At 45.0% G+C, this 18,628-nt stretch overlaps 1 protein-coding gene across 10 annotated transcripts in view; it reads right to left on the bottom strand.

Moving 5' to 3' along the window:
- Positions 1–12,337, bottom strand: part of GAPVD1 (GTPase activating protein and VPS9 domains 1) — a 41,163-nt gene extending 28,826 nt beyond the window's left edge. For 9 of the 10 annotated variants that reach the window (XM_072984935.2, XM_072984936.2, XM_072984937.2 and 6 more), the window contains exons 1-3: positions 12,220–12,337; positions 1,635–1,853; positions 72–915 (exon numbers count right to left, since the gene is read on the bottom strand). In XM_072984935.2, coding sequence (XP_072841036.2) covers positions 72–915; positions 1,635–1,819 — 1,029 coding nt within the window. In that variant the 5' untranslated portion in view covers positions 1,820–1,853; positions 12,220–12,337. Of the gene's footprint in view, positions 1–71; positions 916–1,634; positions 1,854–3,054; positions 3,186–12,219 lie in introns of those variants that run through there. The other variant, XM_020800936.3, reaches the window with a different exon arrangement.
- Positions 12,338–18,628: the final 6,291 nt, after the last annotated feature.

Raw genomic sequence — 18,628 nt, 5'->3', positions numbered from 1 at the left:
TGTGATGTCCAACGGTCGAGCACAAAAAAAACATTTAACTTAAGAGTGTGTTTTAAAGGCTCGTGTTATACCTGCATCAGGTTAAACCTTGCCACTTCATTGATGGGGGCGTCAGAAATAATCCCGTACTGTTCCGGGTTGACCACCGCGGGACAAATGAGGCAGGCGAGGAGGAGGTCCGTGCACATGGCCCGCACTTCGCCAACGTCCAGCCTGTCCACGCAGGAGAGCGTTTTGTACATCTGGGACACGATCCACCGCAAGCTGTGCGGGAAGCAGTAGGTGTTCTGTTTGAGGTAGCCAATGAACTTGTTCACCAGCGCCACCAGCTTGGCCTCGTTCGACTCCACCATCTCCTGGACCTTTTGCCGGAACTTCTCCGTGCCTTTCTCCCCAAAGAGCTTCTCCTGCTGGGCGGGGGAGAAGCGGTCGATCAGTTTGTTCGGATCCGTTTCCAGGTGGTCTTCGTCCTCCACCAGCAGCTGCATGATGGGCTCGTGCAAGGTGGCGGTGAGGAAGAGCTTGGCGGGAAACAGCCCCTCGGAGAAGAGCTTGAAGAGGATGCTGAAGGCGCAGGTGCCCCTCCGCAGAAGCCGCCGGGGGTTGTCGCTCTCCTTGAGTTCAAACTCAATCAAGTACCGCAAGACCTGGAGGAGGTAGCTTTCATCTTCCGGCATGATGCAGTTGCCATAGATGGAAGTGAAGACGGTATGGATGACGCTTGGCGTGTTCTCCTGGTTGAGCTTCTCTCCTGCAACCAGGCAGGAGGCGATCAGGCGAGGGTTCTCCCGCAGCCGGTTCAGGAATTCCCCGTAGGCCGTCTCTTGGAAGCCCAGCTGCTTGTAGCCGTCCACAAACTGGGTGTCCTCCAGGACTTTCGCATGCTGGCAGCATTCGGCCGGGGATGCTTCCGCACTAAAGGAAAACAAAAACAGGGAGGCTGCTTACTTCCGCCACACTTGAGAACGGGGACTTCCCAAATCAAAGGAAAGAGCCACACCTAAACCTCACTGGGCACAAGCTTAAGCCACAGATAACACACAGGTAGAGACAGATCCTCCCCTGAATCACAAAGTGAAGACAGACCACAAATACAACGCATAGCTAGGTTTTCCTCAAGCCTAGCAATTACATTCCTCAGTGCCCCTCTTTCTTGATCTTTTCATCTCACTTAAAGAAGGCACTGTTGAAGTCACCCACAGTGGCATTTTGTGACAAATGTACCACCATATTAGCATAAAACATGCATTTTTTAATCAGTTTCACTGCTCTAAAATACAATATATGCTAGATCCTGAGTAGTCCAGGTTCAGCCTCTAAGATCCCGAAGTAGAGGTGGGAAGGACTGATGACACGGAAAATCACAAGAGCCAGTGTAGGGTTGATAATACTGTTGGAAAGACCAGTGGTGCATATTTCTACATTTTTATAGCTGCATGTGCATGTCTATATGTGTTATGTATCCTGTGGACCAGCACAAAGCTATGCTTTCTATATGCGGACCAAGAGTTCAGAAAGATTTGAAAGTGGAAACTTGTAACATGGTTCCTGCAGTGCTTCAGTATACAAAACACTCTAAATCTTTCAAGAGGAAGAGAGATCAGCCTTTCCATTTCTAATGGCTCATCGGCTACCTCGTTATGATGAGTCGGTCCAAGTTAATCCTTTGCTGCTTGGAGATCCATGCCGTGCGGTACAGCTTTTCGGCGGTCTTCAGCACTTCAGCGTTGAGCTTCTGGATCAGCTGCTTTTCCGAGTTCACGTAGAGCCGCTCCTGCTTGAGGTGATGAGCTAATGTGTGGATGTCCAGCTTCACCATCTTCGATGGAGACAGCGGGAGAGTGGGGTGATCACTGCAGAGGGAAATACACAGGATCAGACCGGTTTTTGCTTTACTAAACTGATTAATTCACAGTGCCTTTTCATGGCAGGGGCAACGTGACTGTGGAACTCCTTCCCACTAGAGTCACTGAGCTTCCTCATCTCATCCACCAAGAAATGGCAAAAAACATTTATTCATGCTAACTTTTCATCAGCGCCTACGTACTGTTCACATTTTTGCTAAAGTTTTAGCCAGCCTTCTCTTAACGTTTACTGGTGATAGGCAACCTCACTACTCTCCAGATATTTCAGGCTACATTTCCCAACAGCCTGAACTTGGCCATGTGGACTAGGGGTTACGGGGAGGTTTCATTTCAAAGCACTGGGAGCCACCAGTGTTTTAAATGACTGTTTTTTGGCTTTATAGTGCACAATTGTGTTTTTTGAAAATTTACTGTACATTCTTTTACTTTGTTACAGCAATACATTGTGCTCATTGTAAAAATAAAACAGGATCCATACATTAACCTAAAGTTAAACTTATCAAATCTGAAAATGTACATACCACAGAGATTTCTAAGACACAGCAATTCTGTCACTCTGACTCCTCCTTGTTTTAATATTTGAAATGAACAGCCCTTTAGAAAGCATGAACTGCTCTCTTCAATTCCGTCCCCTGCCCCAAAAGATTTGCATGAGTATTCATTCATAGAGATTGTTTTTTAAACAGGAGTGACATGCGAACACTTAGGGGCTCCACCACCACAATCAACAGTAAATCCTGGTGTTCCACAAAGGAACGATTTAGTGATTCAGCATTTTTATGGTAATTAAAACTTGGAATACATACTTCCACAACACTGTGTGGGATTGGTTTTATTCACTTGCACAGAGAAAAGGAAAGCTTTTCAGGGCGACTTCACACACACTGTTAAACATGCCCAAGAGTGGGGGGGGGGGGAAACAGCACAGTGCATTTTAAGAGAGAAACATCGGACAGTTATACAGACATTGCCATTGCTCTCTTGCACTGCCTATGCAGCTCACACCAATTTAAAACAAAAACAGCAATTAAAACCACCCATTCTGTTTAAAAAATGCAACAGGAAACAAGGGCAAAGAACATTTCGAAGGAAAAGTCCGCCGGAAGAGGAGCACCCACTGTAGTCTAGACTCCATCGCACCCATTTTCCCTCCCTTGCATATTTATTTGTCCTTATTTCCCTCTTTTACCTGTAATCTGCCAGCCGTCATAGTTCAGTGTAGCAAGACCGGCGCTGTTCGTTAAAGCAAATGAGGAACAGGAAAACGAGGTTCTGAAAGGATGTGCTGCTTCAGAAGAGCTCAAGGCGGCACATGAGTAAAAGTGATACTTGGATTTAATAAAACAGGAAGCCCAGGGAAAAGAAAATGCTGTTAAGAGATGACTGTACTCTAGTCTCACTTTCACCATCATTGGCTCAACAGATGCTAAGAGAACAGCTTTGCCCGAGAAAGCTTCTGTCCTAAGATTACTCTTCAGCATAAGTGCCTTCCAGGGTAAATGTTACACATCGTTTACCCACTTGTTGAAGAGAAGCAATGTCTGTATTTACACTGGAATATTCAGTAACTACACTCTTAAGAGAAAAGGGTACGAAAAAGATTGGTGGCTTCTTTGGAAAAAACACTTCAATAAGGGTTGGCTTATGAGTTCAAGTAAGATAAAGCTGCTTATTACTTTTTTCCCCCTTTTATGCATAACTATGTAATGTCTGTTTTTGTAGTCTGGATGTTTCAAACCACAACCCACATGACAACACTATCAAATCTCAACAGCAAAGAGAAAGAGTTCTATCTGAACTTTTAGTCATGTTTACAGCGGACTCTAATTTTCATTCCACCCATCATGCAGTTTTTTTGGGGGGGGGTGGGTCATAGTCCAAAAACACAAACCTGCACGTTGGCTGGATTAGCAAAGGTTTATGTAGTTCCAACAGTCTATTCACACAATAGCTGAGCTACGAAGTTGCTTGTGGGGAGTCAGCCAGCAGGGGCTGAGTGTAACTGCCCACTCCAGAAAAATACACTATTTAAATGCACTTCTCACCTCCATACGCCACCCAGCCTGCTCGCTCGCTCGCTGGCATGCAATCCCCAGCAGCCTAGGGCTAACAGGCTGACATATCTGTTTAGACAGCTTGCTGTGGAAATGACATTTTCAATGCGACACATCAAAAGAGGAGGGAATGAGATGCCGGCATTTAGAGATCAAAAAAGACTAAAGACACTAAATAGGCTAACTCAGGCTTCCCACTTCCTTGCCCTCCAGGCGGTATAAAGGACGCCAGCTATGCAACGAAGCCCACCCACCACCCAAGGAAAGCTAGGATTATAGGTCTCTGCTAATTTATATGTAATTATCAGCAAAACTGCCCATCACGGTGACATGTACGGTAAGAACAAAGGCTTATTATTTATAAGGTATACCATGGCATCAGCATACCTGGCACATGATGGAGCTTCACTGCAAGGGGGGGGGGAGAAAGACAGGTCCTTTCCAATTAGGGCTTACTGTTTTCAATGGACAATGGTGTGTGGGGGGGGAGAGAACAGAAGTGAGGAGAAAGGCCAGGCTGAGAAAGATGAATGGCCAGCAAACACAGTTCTGCACATTTCAGTCGCAAACAATCAGGAAGGAAAATTAATGGGGAAAGGCTACAGGCCAGGAGCTTTTTTTAAAAAAACAGTACAGAAAAGAAAAAAGTTGACAGCAAGGACAAGCTTCTCATTTATTTTGAAAGACAGAAGGCAGGGTTTGTTCTCGGGTTAAGAGGCTAAGCGCTTCTCTCTTCTTTCAGGACTTCTCTTTATCCACAGGAAGTGAATGGAAACCATTCCCGTGCATGTAGGATTCAAGTAGGGTGGATCTTGCCTGTCTCAGCGCCTTTCTAGCTTTGCTGGTCTATCATGATCGCTGGGATGCAACTGGTCAGGGAAAGGGACCCAAGCAACGTCACCTTTCCCATTCCCAGCCACCAGGATTCAAAATTGTTCCTCTGTTTCTTAAGCCCTCCAGGGAGGACGCAGTGTTCGGAATGATGATGAACAGGAGTACACAAGAATACATTAACGCATGTTGGACCAGCTTCTTTGTTCTTTAGCACAATAACCCGCCTGGACGCAATGATTCAGAGTCCGCGGTGTTTAAACAAGAACAGCAAGCAATGAGGATTGGGATCACCAACTCCTTCCTACCCCCTAGCAAAGAAAGCTCTTGCAAGCCCCTCAGAAAGCTTGAGAAGTTTTCCGTTTCCTATCACAGTAGCCAAATGAGGTGGGTCTAAAACAAAGCAGGCCAAAGCAAAGTAGGGGAAAGGAGTCCATTTATATCAGACATCTCTCAACACAAAGAGATAAGTATTCCCCTATTGTGCTAATCCAACCCAGTTGAAATGATGTATGCAGACTGCTATGTTTTTCCCTTTGCAACATCAAGGTTGATGATTTTTAACACTTTTGAGAAATTTGAGCCCTTCCTAAAGGAGATTTAACTTCCATTTCAATTCCAGCCTGCTTCCTAACACACACACACACACAAAAAGAAATATGCACATGAAGAAACTAGGAACCCATCAGAGAGGAAACTGAATGGCTTTTGTTTTTTAAGAGTACTTGCAAGTGTTGGGAGAAAGAGTACCGGTAAAAAAGTTATCGGACTGTAGGGAGCACCTTGTACTTTGTTACTGGAGCCAGACTCTGAAATATTTGCCTTTTGGCTGGGCTTGGTTATCTGCATGTCGAACAGCACACAATCAGGCCAAAACTAAAATGTGGAGGAGTTTCGGCTACAGGTATAAGTCCTGATGAAGTACAGTACAGTATTAGCGTGAACATTACCCAGAAAGTTTAAAACTGAAGCATCTGTCTTCATGTTCAGGAGTGACAAGTAAAGATTGGATACTGGACTTGGAAAAAATCAGTTGTTTCCACACAGGGATTTTAAAACCCCCCCCCAAATTCTGCAGGTATAAATCTGATATTTCTGACGATTTAAATTTTTAAAAATCTTTTATTTAAGTCATGGTTTAAATCAATTTGTTTTTTTTTAAATCATTGATTTGCATCTACCCTATTGCAGGTATAGGATGAGCTTCCTGGCACATTTCCACGCCAGGACATTAAGAATGAAAGCAGATAAACGGGTCAAAACAGGATGTGAAGATACAGCAGGGCTCGGCCAAGCATAGCAGATTGTGAGTGCTGCGGAAGTCAGCTGATCAGGAGATTTAAGGACATGCCAAACTTTTCCAATTAGAGGGTTCAAATTTGGCTTGAGAAGGCTCGTGGCACCTGGAGCAACACATAAATCTCCTGACACTCTAGAAGAGATTCAGGTCTTATGGGTTGGTTGAGATCAACTTGGAGTTTACTCCCAGTTATAAGCAGGCAGAGAACTGCAATCTTAAAATGCACACTCTCTCCTGTCAGGCAGCGCATTGCAATGGATGTGAGTCACAATTAATGAAAAAAAAAAGAGGAAGCAACTTTCTCAGAGGTTCTCTTCCTGGTCACCCACAGTGTGTTCTTATTCACCACAAGCGACCAGACAATTCCCCAAACATCTGGAGGACCAAAGCTGCCAACCCCTGTCCTGGAGGCTCCATCTGAAGGCACACAAAACAACTTGCCTATTGAGGCTAAGAAAATCAGGGGCTTCTTGGTCACCGGACAAGAGTCTCTCAAGGACCTCTCTTATATATTCACTGTTTTGAGTTCCACGATGTATCAAATAAGGAAGCATTAAACAATGCTTGTTTATAGTTCTCCAGATAAACATAGATAAAAATTTTAAAGACTCCGGCATCTCTTTTCTTGCTTTATAGGACGGTATGCATAAAGCTTGCCAGTTTTTTTCTTGGCCAACAGTAATGTGAGAACAACTGCCTTCATGTCCTTTGCTCGATTCCCAGAAGCATCGGAGCCGATGCTGTAGTCTGCCATTTCCCTCTGTCATTTATCACATGCCATGCCTTAGAACTCTAAACACCTCACAAACACAGGGCAGCATGCAATAGGACGGCTGGACTACCAACATAGCTGATGGTGTTGTCACTTACAGCAAATAAAGTATGTGGCCTGGGCAGCAAGATACAAACTCCTATTGTTACTGAGGGACTGCCCTACCAAAAAAAGGGAAAAAACACTCTTCCACTTGAAGAAATTCTGTCCAAAAATCCAATGTTTCCAATGTAAACCATGATTTAAATCAATTTGATTTAATCAAATCCACCCTGCAGAGAAATGTCATAAATTCTTGGATTGCTAGCCTTTCTTTCTTTCTTTCTTTCTTTCTTTCTTTCTTTCTTTCTTTCTTTCTTTCTTTCTTTCTTTCTTTCTTTCTTTCTTTCTTTCTTTCTTTCTTTCTTTCTTTCTTTCTTTCTTTCTTTCTTTCTTTCTTTCTTTCTTTAAAAAGCAGATATACTCTGCTTGGCGCCACAGAGCAGATAAGGGCAGCAAACACTTTTTTTAAAATATGAACTATATTAAAGCCTACTGTAGCTGAAGTATCCAAGAGTGTTCCGATTAAGCAGAAATGTTCTGACCTTCAGCCGTGTAGCTCAAAATGTCTCTTTCAATATCTCTATTTATAAGCACCCACTGAATGATGTTAAGGCCATGCACAGGTTATAAAGCAGGCTGTGATCTACGAATTTGTGGTGCAACTAATCTGCTGGTCTTTAAGGCGACACAAAACACTGTGATTATGCTTGGTGGCTTTTCGTCCAATACATCTGGAAGACACTAGGTGGGGGGACAACCGCAGGAGATTCATACTGCTCTCTATGAGACAATCATCCTTTTGCCATTACGAAATGGATACCTTTCGAGGCAAATGGTGCCCTTCCTTCTCTAGGAACCACTATTAGGCATCTTTCCCGCTCTCGACCCCGTTCTCTCACACACATTTCTTTCACTCTTGTGTGCGGAATGGAGACACCGGCAACTGTAGCCGCCCCAAACCTTCCTTGTGAACCTACAGCAGCCAACCTGTTTGGTGTCTATTAAGCATGAACACATTTCAGACGATCTGAGCTTTTCGTCATAACATCCGGGGGCGAAACAGAAGGAGCCTCCCCGAAGAATGTGAGGGCTGTGATCATGTTTGGACGTCCACTGAGCAACGGCAGCACCCTCTTGGCTGACCCTTCCACTCCAGAAGTACCACTGGATCGCCTAACCTGAAGGAGGATGAAAACCATAATCTCCAACATGGCCAACAGCGAGGAAAGAAAGACATTCCATTCACTTAAATATAAGTACATTCCTTTCCTTATTACTTCTCCATATTTCCTTACCAACTACAGAATAACAAATTCTGCGGCTAAACCCTATGGGCAATTACTGCGGTGCAAGAATCCTGTAAGTGTACCAAATGACATTCAGTACTAACAATTGCACCCTCCCATCCGTCTGCTCTGAAACCAAACCTACAAACATGCAGACATTTTAACTCAAATGGATCCTTTGCTAGCCTCACCTCTTTTATTTTCCTTCCTTCCTTCCTCTACCCCTTATGCAAACTTAGGAAACAACTCATCCTGCTCTCTCTTATGCTGGACCAGAACGGACAAAAGATAGATCAAGATTATCTAATCAATCTCTAGGTAATTTTAAAAAAACCTGCACAGGTTTCTGACTCCCTGTTGCTGAATAGCACCAACTAAAAATCTGTCATTTCTTTCTTTCTCTCCTTTTTTATCTTAGGCTGTTCTGATTAAGAAAGCTTGGAGGTGAAAAGCAAGAGTGGTTTTCCATGAAAAAAAAATGTAAAATATGTCAGGAATTTGCCCAAACAAGTTCTTAAAACACACTTGCAACCCTGTGCAATCACTGTGGAGGCAAGAGGTTTGACTATTAGGTTACTGGGAAAAATAGTACACACACTAATTCAACTAGATCGATCCAGCCATAATTTTGTGAAGGCCCCTTCACACCACACCATTCTCATAATGTCCGGTCATATTGTGGTTTAGTCAACAGCACCCACGAAGAGATTGCTCAGAGAAAAGGCAACTAAACTAAATGAACAGTTATTATCATCAGTTATTAAATCATTTTGTTGCCTGAAGTAAAGGACACGATGACATCCATTCCACACCCTGACGCCTACTGAAGCAATGGCTCATGGGGCTTAGGATCAGTCATGGAAAACACACGGCTGGGGAGCAAGGAAAGAAAAGCCAAGAGGGGCTGCTATCCCACCCCGCCCCCTGCAACGGACCACCTGGGGCACATCCTTTCCTCTATCTAATAGGAAGGCTGGTCCTGCTGCCACAGAGAAGTGGTCCCTGAATTGTAACACCTTCCCTTTCACACAGACGCAAGTCAACGGTGAGAAATGCACACTTCGAAGAAATTCATTCCGAAATGTCCATGGTTTGTCTACAAATATATAAAAACAAACACAAGTAAAAGCATTGTTTGGCAAAAAACCTGAATGTCCAGCACTGCCGGATCCACCTTGCAATATTCTGCTTTTTGGTTCAGTATTTGGCAACCTCTCAAGCTGTCTAGATGTAATCCACAGGCAACATAATGAAGCTAAAGCTTTTCTCCCACTTTACTGTAACTGAACCCTCCACCAACATCTTATATTTTGAGATATAATGCTTTGGAACATGACAGCACTGGGGGGGGGGCTTCTATGCCAACACACCCCAGTGGAAATCTAGTAGTAAGTCGTAATTAGAGCAGGCCTATTGAATCAGTGATTTGGTGAGCTGGCTCCTCTGTAAGTTCCACTGATTCAATGGGCCTATTCTAGTTGCAACTTATTACTGGATTTCAGGCACGGAACACATGAAGCTGCTTTATAAAAACATAAACTACATAACCCAGTCTCGTCTCTGACCGACAGAATTGTTCTTGAAGGTCTCAAGACAGGGACCCCTTCCCATCACCAGCTCCTTCATGCTTTTAATATTTAAGAGAGAATTCATGCACGCATACAATCACAGAGCTATCACCATCTGCCTGATTGCCAGATCTATTCTCCACAAATTCATCCAATTCCTTTTTTTCAAAATGATCCAAGCTAAACGGCCATTCCTACCACACGCTGTGGTGGTGAATTCCATATGTTAATTAAGCTCTGTGTGAAACAGTACTTCCTTTTAAACCGACCACCAATCCATTTGACAAAGCTGCCCCGATATGCAGACATAACTGTGGGACCATCTAGACTCCGTTATTGTTCTCTCTGATTTGACAGGAGCTCCCTGGGGTCTGAGCAGAAACGGGTAGAGGGCTTTCTGACTCATGTAACCTCAAATCCTTTAGACTGAAAAGGAGCAACAGCAGCACGTTTCATATTAGTAATGAAGATCACAGCTGGTAATCCCATCTTTCTGCAGAAGCACTATTACACTGAACCATTTTGGGCAGACTTGTAAGCTTTACCTGCAAGTATAGCTCCTGAAGGCCACCAGATAGAATTTTTGGCAAAATGTTGCTGGATTTGGATTTTGGGTGATTAAGGTTTGGGTTTGCTGAGGAGTCAAACTATTGTGTGGCAGGTGAAACTACCATTCTCGCAATGGATTGTCCAATGAAATCAAAAAGCCAGGGTGAGTGGGCTAAGCGTATGGATAAAAATTGAAATACATGGGGGAAATACCCTGGTTTCTGTCTGGTATGGGCACATATTGTGACAGGATCAGGGAAAATATCAAAAATATAAGAGAAAAGTGGGGCGGGGGGGAAAAAACATTACCAAAGGAAAGGACAACAGACCAAAATACTTCTGTGAAGATAGCACAATGTCCGTGAAGAGAAGTGATGGGGGAATAATTTGGGTTGACTGAAGGACATTAAGTCAGACTAAACTGAGAGGGAGACAGGGTTAAATGGTGAAAGGACACATGCATACATTTTAAGTGTGCTATTTCACCAATGGAACAAAACTGAGTACATCAACACAAAATGAAGTGGCAGAATCCTAACAATAAAGTGAGCGGGAAGCAGAAGAAAAAAAGGGGGGGAGAAATGACCCTAGGCTGATAGAAAAAGGGTAAGAAAAATTGAGTAAGATACCCATGCGATGTTTTGGGTTGAGAAAGAAGAATGGCGTGCAAGGAAGCTGAAGGGTGAACATTAAGACATCTAAACTAAGCTGACCTAGTTTTCCAGAGAAGGACAAAGGAACTTTGACACAAAATGTTGGGTGTAGAGGTGGGGTTAAGGAAGGGAACTGATAAGCGGGAAGCAAGAATAAAGAACATTTGATCCATCAGCGGAAAGGTATGTAAAGAGAGGATGTGGGTTTCAGTGTAAAATGCAGGGGAGGGGGGGCACATGGGCTGACCCCGAGGGATGAAAGGAGGCAGAGAGGATGTCAATGTGGTCAGGATCTTTTAAAGTCAGTGGTGTTTAGGTCGGGAAGAGATCCTAACTTTAAGCCGGAAGGAGGAGCAGAAAAGCAAGAGTCGATGGGCATGGGTGGGGAAGGAGATCTGAGCGGAGGTTGAAAGGGGGGCAGGCGGGCAAGCCGTCAAGGGGGACTGCAAAATGGGTGGGTGGGGTGGGAAGTGCAATAGCCCCCCCCAGGGAGAAAGACAAGGAGGGCCCGATTTCCTTTGCAAAGGTGTGCCACGGCTGGCTGGTTACCAGAGGGGAAAATATGGGAGGTGGGGGTAAAAATTGAGAGTGGGAGCAAGCATCATTTGGGGAAACAGGAGCAAAAGGGAGGAGGGTGCCCGTGCAAAACAAGGGGGGGGCGAGATCTTGATCTCAGGCTGAAGGAGGGCAGGAAAAATGCGACCTATTTGGGAGGGGTGTCGCTCCACCTGGATTTTGAAGCTTTGGAGAGGTACATAGGGAGGCAAAGAACAAGGTGGGCGTGAGTGCGAAACATGCACGGGGTGGGGGAGACCCACGACTGGTGTGGGGGAGGGGGCAACACCCCGCCCCCCCGTTTAAGGAGAGGGGGGAGGCCCAGGATAAGCTGATCAAGGCTAGATATTTGGGGAGAGCGGGGGGGGTCGCCTCCCCTGACGGGGGGAGAGGCGCGTAAGGCGGAGGAGTGGGGGCGGCCACACAAAAGTGGTGGGGGGGTCCAATAGGTGTGTGGGGGGGAAATAGCCTAATTTTAACCCGAGGTTTCCTTGGGAGGGAGGCCGAGGCCCAGGGAAGGCTCTGACTGGATTTTCGGGTGGGTGTGTTTGTGAGGGGGGGGTCTCGCTCAAGGCCTCGGGCGGTCGGGGGGAGGGGGTGGCCAACCATTGCCCCCCCTTCCCTCCCCTCCCCCCGTCCCACCCCCTCCGCCCTCCCGCCTCAGACCCAAACCTGGGCCCCACGGTCGTGGAGGGCGCGTCGGGCCCGGCCTCGGCCTCCTGTCCCCGCCTGAGGAAAACCGACCTGTCGGGCTGGGAGCGCCGCCACCGCCGCCGCCGCTCCTCTCAGCCGAGCCCCCTCACGAAGGGAGAGAGAGCGAGAAGGAGACGCGGCCGTCGCCAGCTCCCCTACTGCGCCTGCGTGCAACTCTGGAGAACCGGGGGGGAGAAGCGCAAACGAGCCCGAGGGAGCCTGGGAAATGTAGTCTGTGGGAAGAGGCGGGGAATGGGACGGCGGGGGCGTGGCCAGTGCGGGGGGGCACGCCCCCTACGGTGCAAGAAGGCGGAGTGGGCGGGGCAAGGGGCGGGTTTTGTGCCACTGATTAAGGGTGCCTTGTTTGTTTGTTTGTTTGTCTGTTTGTTTTTAGTCCCTGGGGGTCTGTTGTTGAGAGCGGTGATTCAGCCACCAAGTCCCATCATCAATCCCCATTACTTGTGCCAGACAGGGCTGATGGGAGTTGCAATCCGACATCATCCCACTGGCCCAGATGCTCCTCATCGCTGCCCCTGCTACATTAATAAAATGGTGCAAACGCTAATTCTAAGACTCTACACATAACTCCACCGCCACAGATAGTGTACCGCCCTAACAGCACACCCTAAATTCATTCAATGTCAACATTATTTATTTATTTATTTATTTATTTATTTATTTATTTATTTATTTATTTATTTATTTATTTATTTATTTATTTATTTATTTATACCTCCCTCCCTCCCACCTATCTGGTCATTATGACCACTCTAGAGTCGTTATGACCATTCTAGGCCGCTGGACTAATGCAGGAGTGCATTAGTGGATTTATTATCTTAAATTCACTAGACTAGGCTGAAGAGTAAAAACTGCACGGACACAACGTGCACGGACACAACGGGATTCACGTCTCGGTTAACTAGCACAGAACAGGAACGGTGAGTCATTTTCACCATTTCTTGTTATTGCACCATATCCTATCAAACAAATTCTTAGGATTAAATCAAGCATATTGATATTGAAGCGCTAGATCTGACTCAGCGTTAAAAACCCTTACCTTGTCCAGAGGCCATCAAGAAGAATCTGTGAGGCGTGTAGAATCAAAACGGCCAATTTATGGAAGTAGAAACTCTTACACACCCCAAGCTAGAAAACAAGTTAAACTTGTTTGATTGAACAAGTCATTACATGCAGACGTAAGAATATAAGAAGAGCCCTGCTGGATCAGGCCAAGGGCCTGGCTAGTCCAGCTTCCTGACTCTCACAGGAGCCCCACTGGAACTACACAAGATAATGAGAGACCTGTCTTCTGATACCCCTTCCCTTGCATCTGGCATTTGGAGGTAACTTCCTTTTAAACCAGGAGATTGTACATTGCCATCATGGCTTGTAAAATACCCTCTTCGTTCTTCTGACAGTTAATTAAATTGAGTATAGCCTTGCTCAGCCCATTTCAAACCATCCTCTGATCAGGTTCCTCGCCCCAAAAGCCAGGATTAGTTAAAGATGCGAGACTTTGTAAAGTTCCTTCTTCCACTCAAAGACCCCCCTCAAGTACTGGGTGTGAAGCCAGAGGTTGGGAGTTAAATTTTTCATGGTGCATCCCAGGAGATGTGGTGTTGCTGCAAGGTTGGAAGACCTGCCGTCGTAAGATTGAAGCCATGTACGGAGTGAGCTCCCATCTCTTGTCCCAGCTCTGCCAACCTAGCAGTTCGAAAGCATGGAAAAATGCAAGTAGATAAATAGGTACCATCTCAGTGGGAAGGTAAACAACATTCCGGGTCTAAGTCGTGCTGGCCACGTGACCACGGAAACTGTCTTCGGACAAATGCTGGCTCTACGGCTTGGAAACGGGGATGAGCACCACGTCCTAGAGTCGGACAAGACTGGACTAAATGTCAAGGGGAACCTTTACCTTACCGTTAACATTATGCAAAACCGACACATGAAGTAGGCGTTGGGAATGTATGGCTTTCCCTATGTTCTTGGACTGCATCTCCCCTTAGCCATAACTGATGGTGAAGAATTATGGGCATCTGCAGTCCTTCAGCATTAAGATTTCCCATCACCAGTTTAAAGCATCATCAATTACTACTGCACACACACATACTGTACCTTAAAATGTTCCAACTCTACAAAAAAAAAAATTCCCCTCTGTGTGACAGCAGCTTTCCATCCTCAGATGTCGAGTCATGTTAAGTCTCTTGTCGAGAAAGTTGAACAGCTTTTGGTGTTATAGGCAAAAACAAAATTAAAAAGTGGCTAATTTAAAAAAAAAACAATGATTTTTGTGACACTTTAAAAAGGAGCAAGGCTTTTTTTCCACATCAACTTTCCCTGGCTGCAGGCTATTTGTTCTGATGGATGGAGTGTAAACAGGTATTCCCTCAAACATGGAGAAGGTGAAAAGTATTGGATATGAAAAAGGTCTATTATAATGGTGGTCTTATCAGCTGTCCTTAAAGGTTGCTGACAATATTAGGGATCTATAACAATCAGTAGTAAAAACAATGATGATACAATTAACATAAAGAGAAACAATGGAGAATTGGCTCTGTAAATGCCAAAAGTATTTTTAAAAAGAGAGAGAAAGGTTTTTAACTGGCAGAATGTATCAGCACTTAAAAAACTTATTTCAGAGGGAAACTTAACTGACCATGCTCCACTTCTTTAGATACAGGGAGAGGGGGAAAAAAGGAGAAGATGATTTTAAAATGTCCAAAAAAGTGGATTTTCAGCCACAAAAGCGCACACTAAAAAAGTTTTTTTAAAAGTTTTGGAACGTTATTTTTCTAGTGGTGACAACTTTCTCTGTGTCCCATTTCAGAACTTCTGGATTTCTCTTCCCATATCAGGGTAGTGTTATGCCAAACAATTTACCTTAAACAAAAGACTGAGACACGAAGGCTTTTCTATTGAAGTTCATTTTATTTACATGAGAACAAAACAAACAACACCACTGCAGTTGGTGGGAAGAAAAACCAATTTCACCTTAATTGTGGGTGATTAGGATTTCTTCAAAGAACAAAGGAATTGGTACAGTCTTATAGCTGTCCCCTCAGGGCGAGAGGGGTGGGCCTTTGAGGTCATTAAGTTAGTTAGCAACAATTCATTGGATTAGTGAAAACACATTTTAGACATGCGCAGAACAATCACTTTCCCTAAATCGGGCCCCTTGTCTCAACATTCCATGCTTATCTAGCTTTTAGCCTTGAGTTATGAAGAAAGAAAGCAAGGAGAAGGGGGGGGGTCGAGGAGCCTGTTTTTACAAGGCTGGCTAATCTCTTCTGAATACACACACAAACAGCTTGGTTTTCTTTTTCAAGTAAGAACAATCTTTTATGAGGCAATTGCCTTAATTGAATAAGTCAAACTTTTACTTCTATCAATTATTCCCCCGTTTTTCTTTTTATAATTTCTTTTGACTTATTCAATATTATGAAAATTTCCCCCCTCCCCCAGACCGACCAAAGGTGTCTTTCACTTGGACAGTTTTCATAGGAGCCCCAGGTACAATCGAACTTTACAGGCACCTTCCTGAGGCTTGCAGGGCGTGGTAGATTAGGTGGCTAACTTCACACAGTTTCATACAGGAACAAACAGGTGAGTTTCTAAACTACACTTGCTGCTATTCTCCATACCATGTGGTGCTGAACCCAGCCTATTCCACCACATTTAATTCTAGTCCAGCCTCCATTACTAATTACTGTAACACGGAATTCAATCCAAATTCTCTTGGGGTTTTCTCTAGGGTCATAACAAGTTTGAGTTCCAAGGGAGTCCTGACAAATTTTGTACTCTACCTTGTCAAATGCACAGGAGGTAATATTATCAACACAATTGAAGATGGACTTATAGGTTAAGGTCTGCTGTTCCCTGCTTCCCTGCCTTGTCGTTATTACACAGGGGCAGGTGGATCCTGTAGCTTGTAGCGCAAGGCTCAAGAAGAGCCCTCACACTATCATTATTTTGCCATCAACCCGTGGTCTGCCAATAAACAATTGCCTGATATTTCTCCAAGACATTAGAGGGGTGGGCTTTACCTCTGCTTGTAGTGGGAATTCCATTCCTCGTCCTCTGAATCTAGACTGGGCACGGACCAGGGGCTTGCGTTCTTGCACTTCTAACACGTTTCGTGGTGCACCGAAGATGCGTAACGGAGCCATCCCTTGGGAATTGGTCTCTGCCTGCGCCGAGCTATCAGATTGAATTCTCCACGGACAGCTTGCAATTGGCGTTTTTACAGCCTACAAGCTTCAGTCCACAACCCTTCAGGATATCTCACCTTAAGCACATACCACCTCAAAGCCGGGTTTTCGTCAAATTTAGTTATTCTGGCACTCCAATGGTGAGGGCAAAAATGGCAATGCAATAAACAGTAAGGCTCAAAAGGATCCAATCCTATCAGGGGGTCTTTAAGTTTCAGATATTACCTGATACTCCGAGTAAACTGCCGGGAGGTGAAAGTATGAGAGTAGAAAGATCACTTTCCTGGGGAAATGACCTAGTCGGAGTCTGACTCTGATCCAGGGCTGATGTTGCTATCTCTGATTTTAATGAGGGGGCACTGCTTGCAATCTCGGTTATGCCAGAACTCTAGACTTGAAGCCAACTCAGTGCTGGTATACAAAGTTCCACGGCCCTTACCTCGTACCTCTTTGCGTACCATCAATTGGTTACCACAGGCCAACCCTTTGTATTCAGTGTCCCAATAGGAAGTGGTTTGTATCTGTACCTTCCACTCTTCCACCTCCCCTTTTGGTGTTCGACTAATTGAACAGGAAAACCAGGGACAAATTCTACCTGTTATATAGGGAGTTATAGACATTACTCTGACAGCAATTACCCAAATAGTGGTAACCTGGGCAGGACAATGAAATCTTGATCTTTAAAGATTTTCCTTTCCTCCTCCCAATCAATGGTCCCCTCGTCCTCCAACACTACTTGATCACCAATTGAATATCTTTTTAAGAAATAGAGTCCCCTAAGACTCCTGTCTATTCTCAAATGTACCTGCCAAGTTTGGACCAGATTATTAACTTTTCTTACTTCTATATACACACTAAAGAAAGGACAATACTTATGCGCTAACCGACTAATGGACATTACATATGTCGTTTAAAAATAGTCTTTTAGTCCGTCCTTGGACACAGGCACAACTTTTCACCGTCCCTCAGGGTCGACTGCGCGCTTGGCTCTGGTATAGTGAGTCCAACCAGCTTCCTCAGTTTGGATGACAGTCTCTGTTGTCAACAGTATCTGGAACAGACCAAGCCATCTTGGGGCGAGCGGTTCATTCTCCCATGCCTTGATATAAGCCCAATCCCCGGGGTGGAAGGAATGCACTGCTACCTCCAATAGCGTCCGTTGCACTGAAATGCCTCGCTCCCTGTTATCGGAGAGAATAGAGAATAGGGCCAGCAAATACTTTCTTATAAAGGCATCCTTGAACAAATCTAAATTAAGGCTCACTCTCTGTGTATCTCTGTGCATTAACATCCCAAATTTCCATTCTGCACAGGCTTCAAAGGGCGAGAGTCCTGTAATGCTATGCAGCTGCTAGGGGCAAACCCTTCGGTCAGGGCAACTGCGCTTGTTGCATCAACTATTAATTTGCTCTTTCAAAGTCTGGTTCATCCTTTCAGTTTTTACCCCTGTTGCTAACCATTGATTGGATTAACCCATATCTACAAATAATTTGTTCCAATAAGATTTTACAAACTGTCCCTGCCGTTGCCCGAGCCGTAGGGTATGCCTCTACCCAGCCAGTGAGCTGATCAGTTATTATCAAACACTGATTCCAAAGTCCTGACTTTGGCATATCAATAAAATCACATTGCAAATGTTCAAAGGGGTGGATGGCCAGAAGTCGTCCTCCCATTTCTGTTTTTCTCGGGTTATTCTTATTTACTCTCTGGCAAGGAATGCAGTGGGCTAAAATGGTGTTGGCGTGTGACCACACTTTTCTTCCCTGTATATTTTTGCAGAAAGGCTGAGACCAGAGCCTTAACTCCCCAGTGTCCTCCCTCGTGCAATGCCTTGAGGACTTCCCTGACCACCCCCTCGGGCAGCCATTGTCTTCCATCTCTCAACTTTAGCGTGCCATTCACCATTGTAGCTCCCTGCTCCTCTGTCAATTCAAGCTCCTTTGTGAATACACCAAAGGGGCAGTGATCTCTTTACTGGTAGGAATAAGGGCTGCTAAGAGGGCGGGATTCAATTCTTTTCCTGCCACCTTTCTTGCCACTTCGTCAGCCAGCCGGTTTCCTACTACCTCCGGGGAGTTTCCCTTCTGGTGCCCTGGAATGTGGATAATAGCTACCTTGGACGGGAGGCTCAACGCTTCCAGGGTGTCCAGTATCAACTGATGGTGGGCCAGATTCTTTCCCTGGGATGTAAGTAGTCCTCTTTCACTCCAAATTTTTCCAAAAACGTGGACTACTCCACATGCATACTTAGA

This window comes from Pogona vitticeps, chromosome ZW-PAR (genome assembly GCF_051106095.1).
Source record: "Pogona vitticeps strain Pit_001003342236 chromosome ZW-PAR, PviZW2.1, whole genome shotgun sequence".
NCBI lineage: Eukaryota > Metazoa > Chordata > Lepidosauria > Squamata > Agamidae > Pogona > Pogona vitticeps.
The sequence above is the reverse complement of the archived record's forward strand: the minus strand, read 5'-3'. Positions and strand labels throughout refer to the sequence as shown.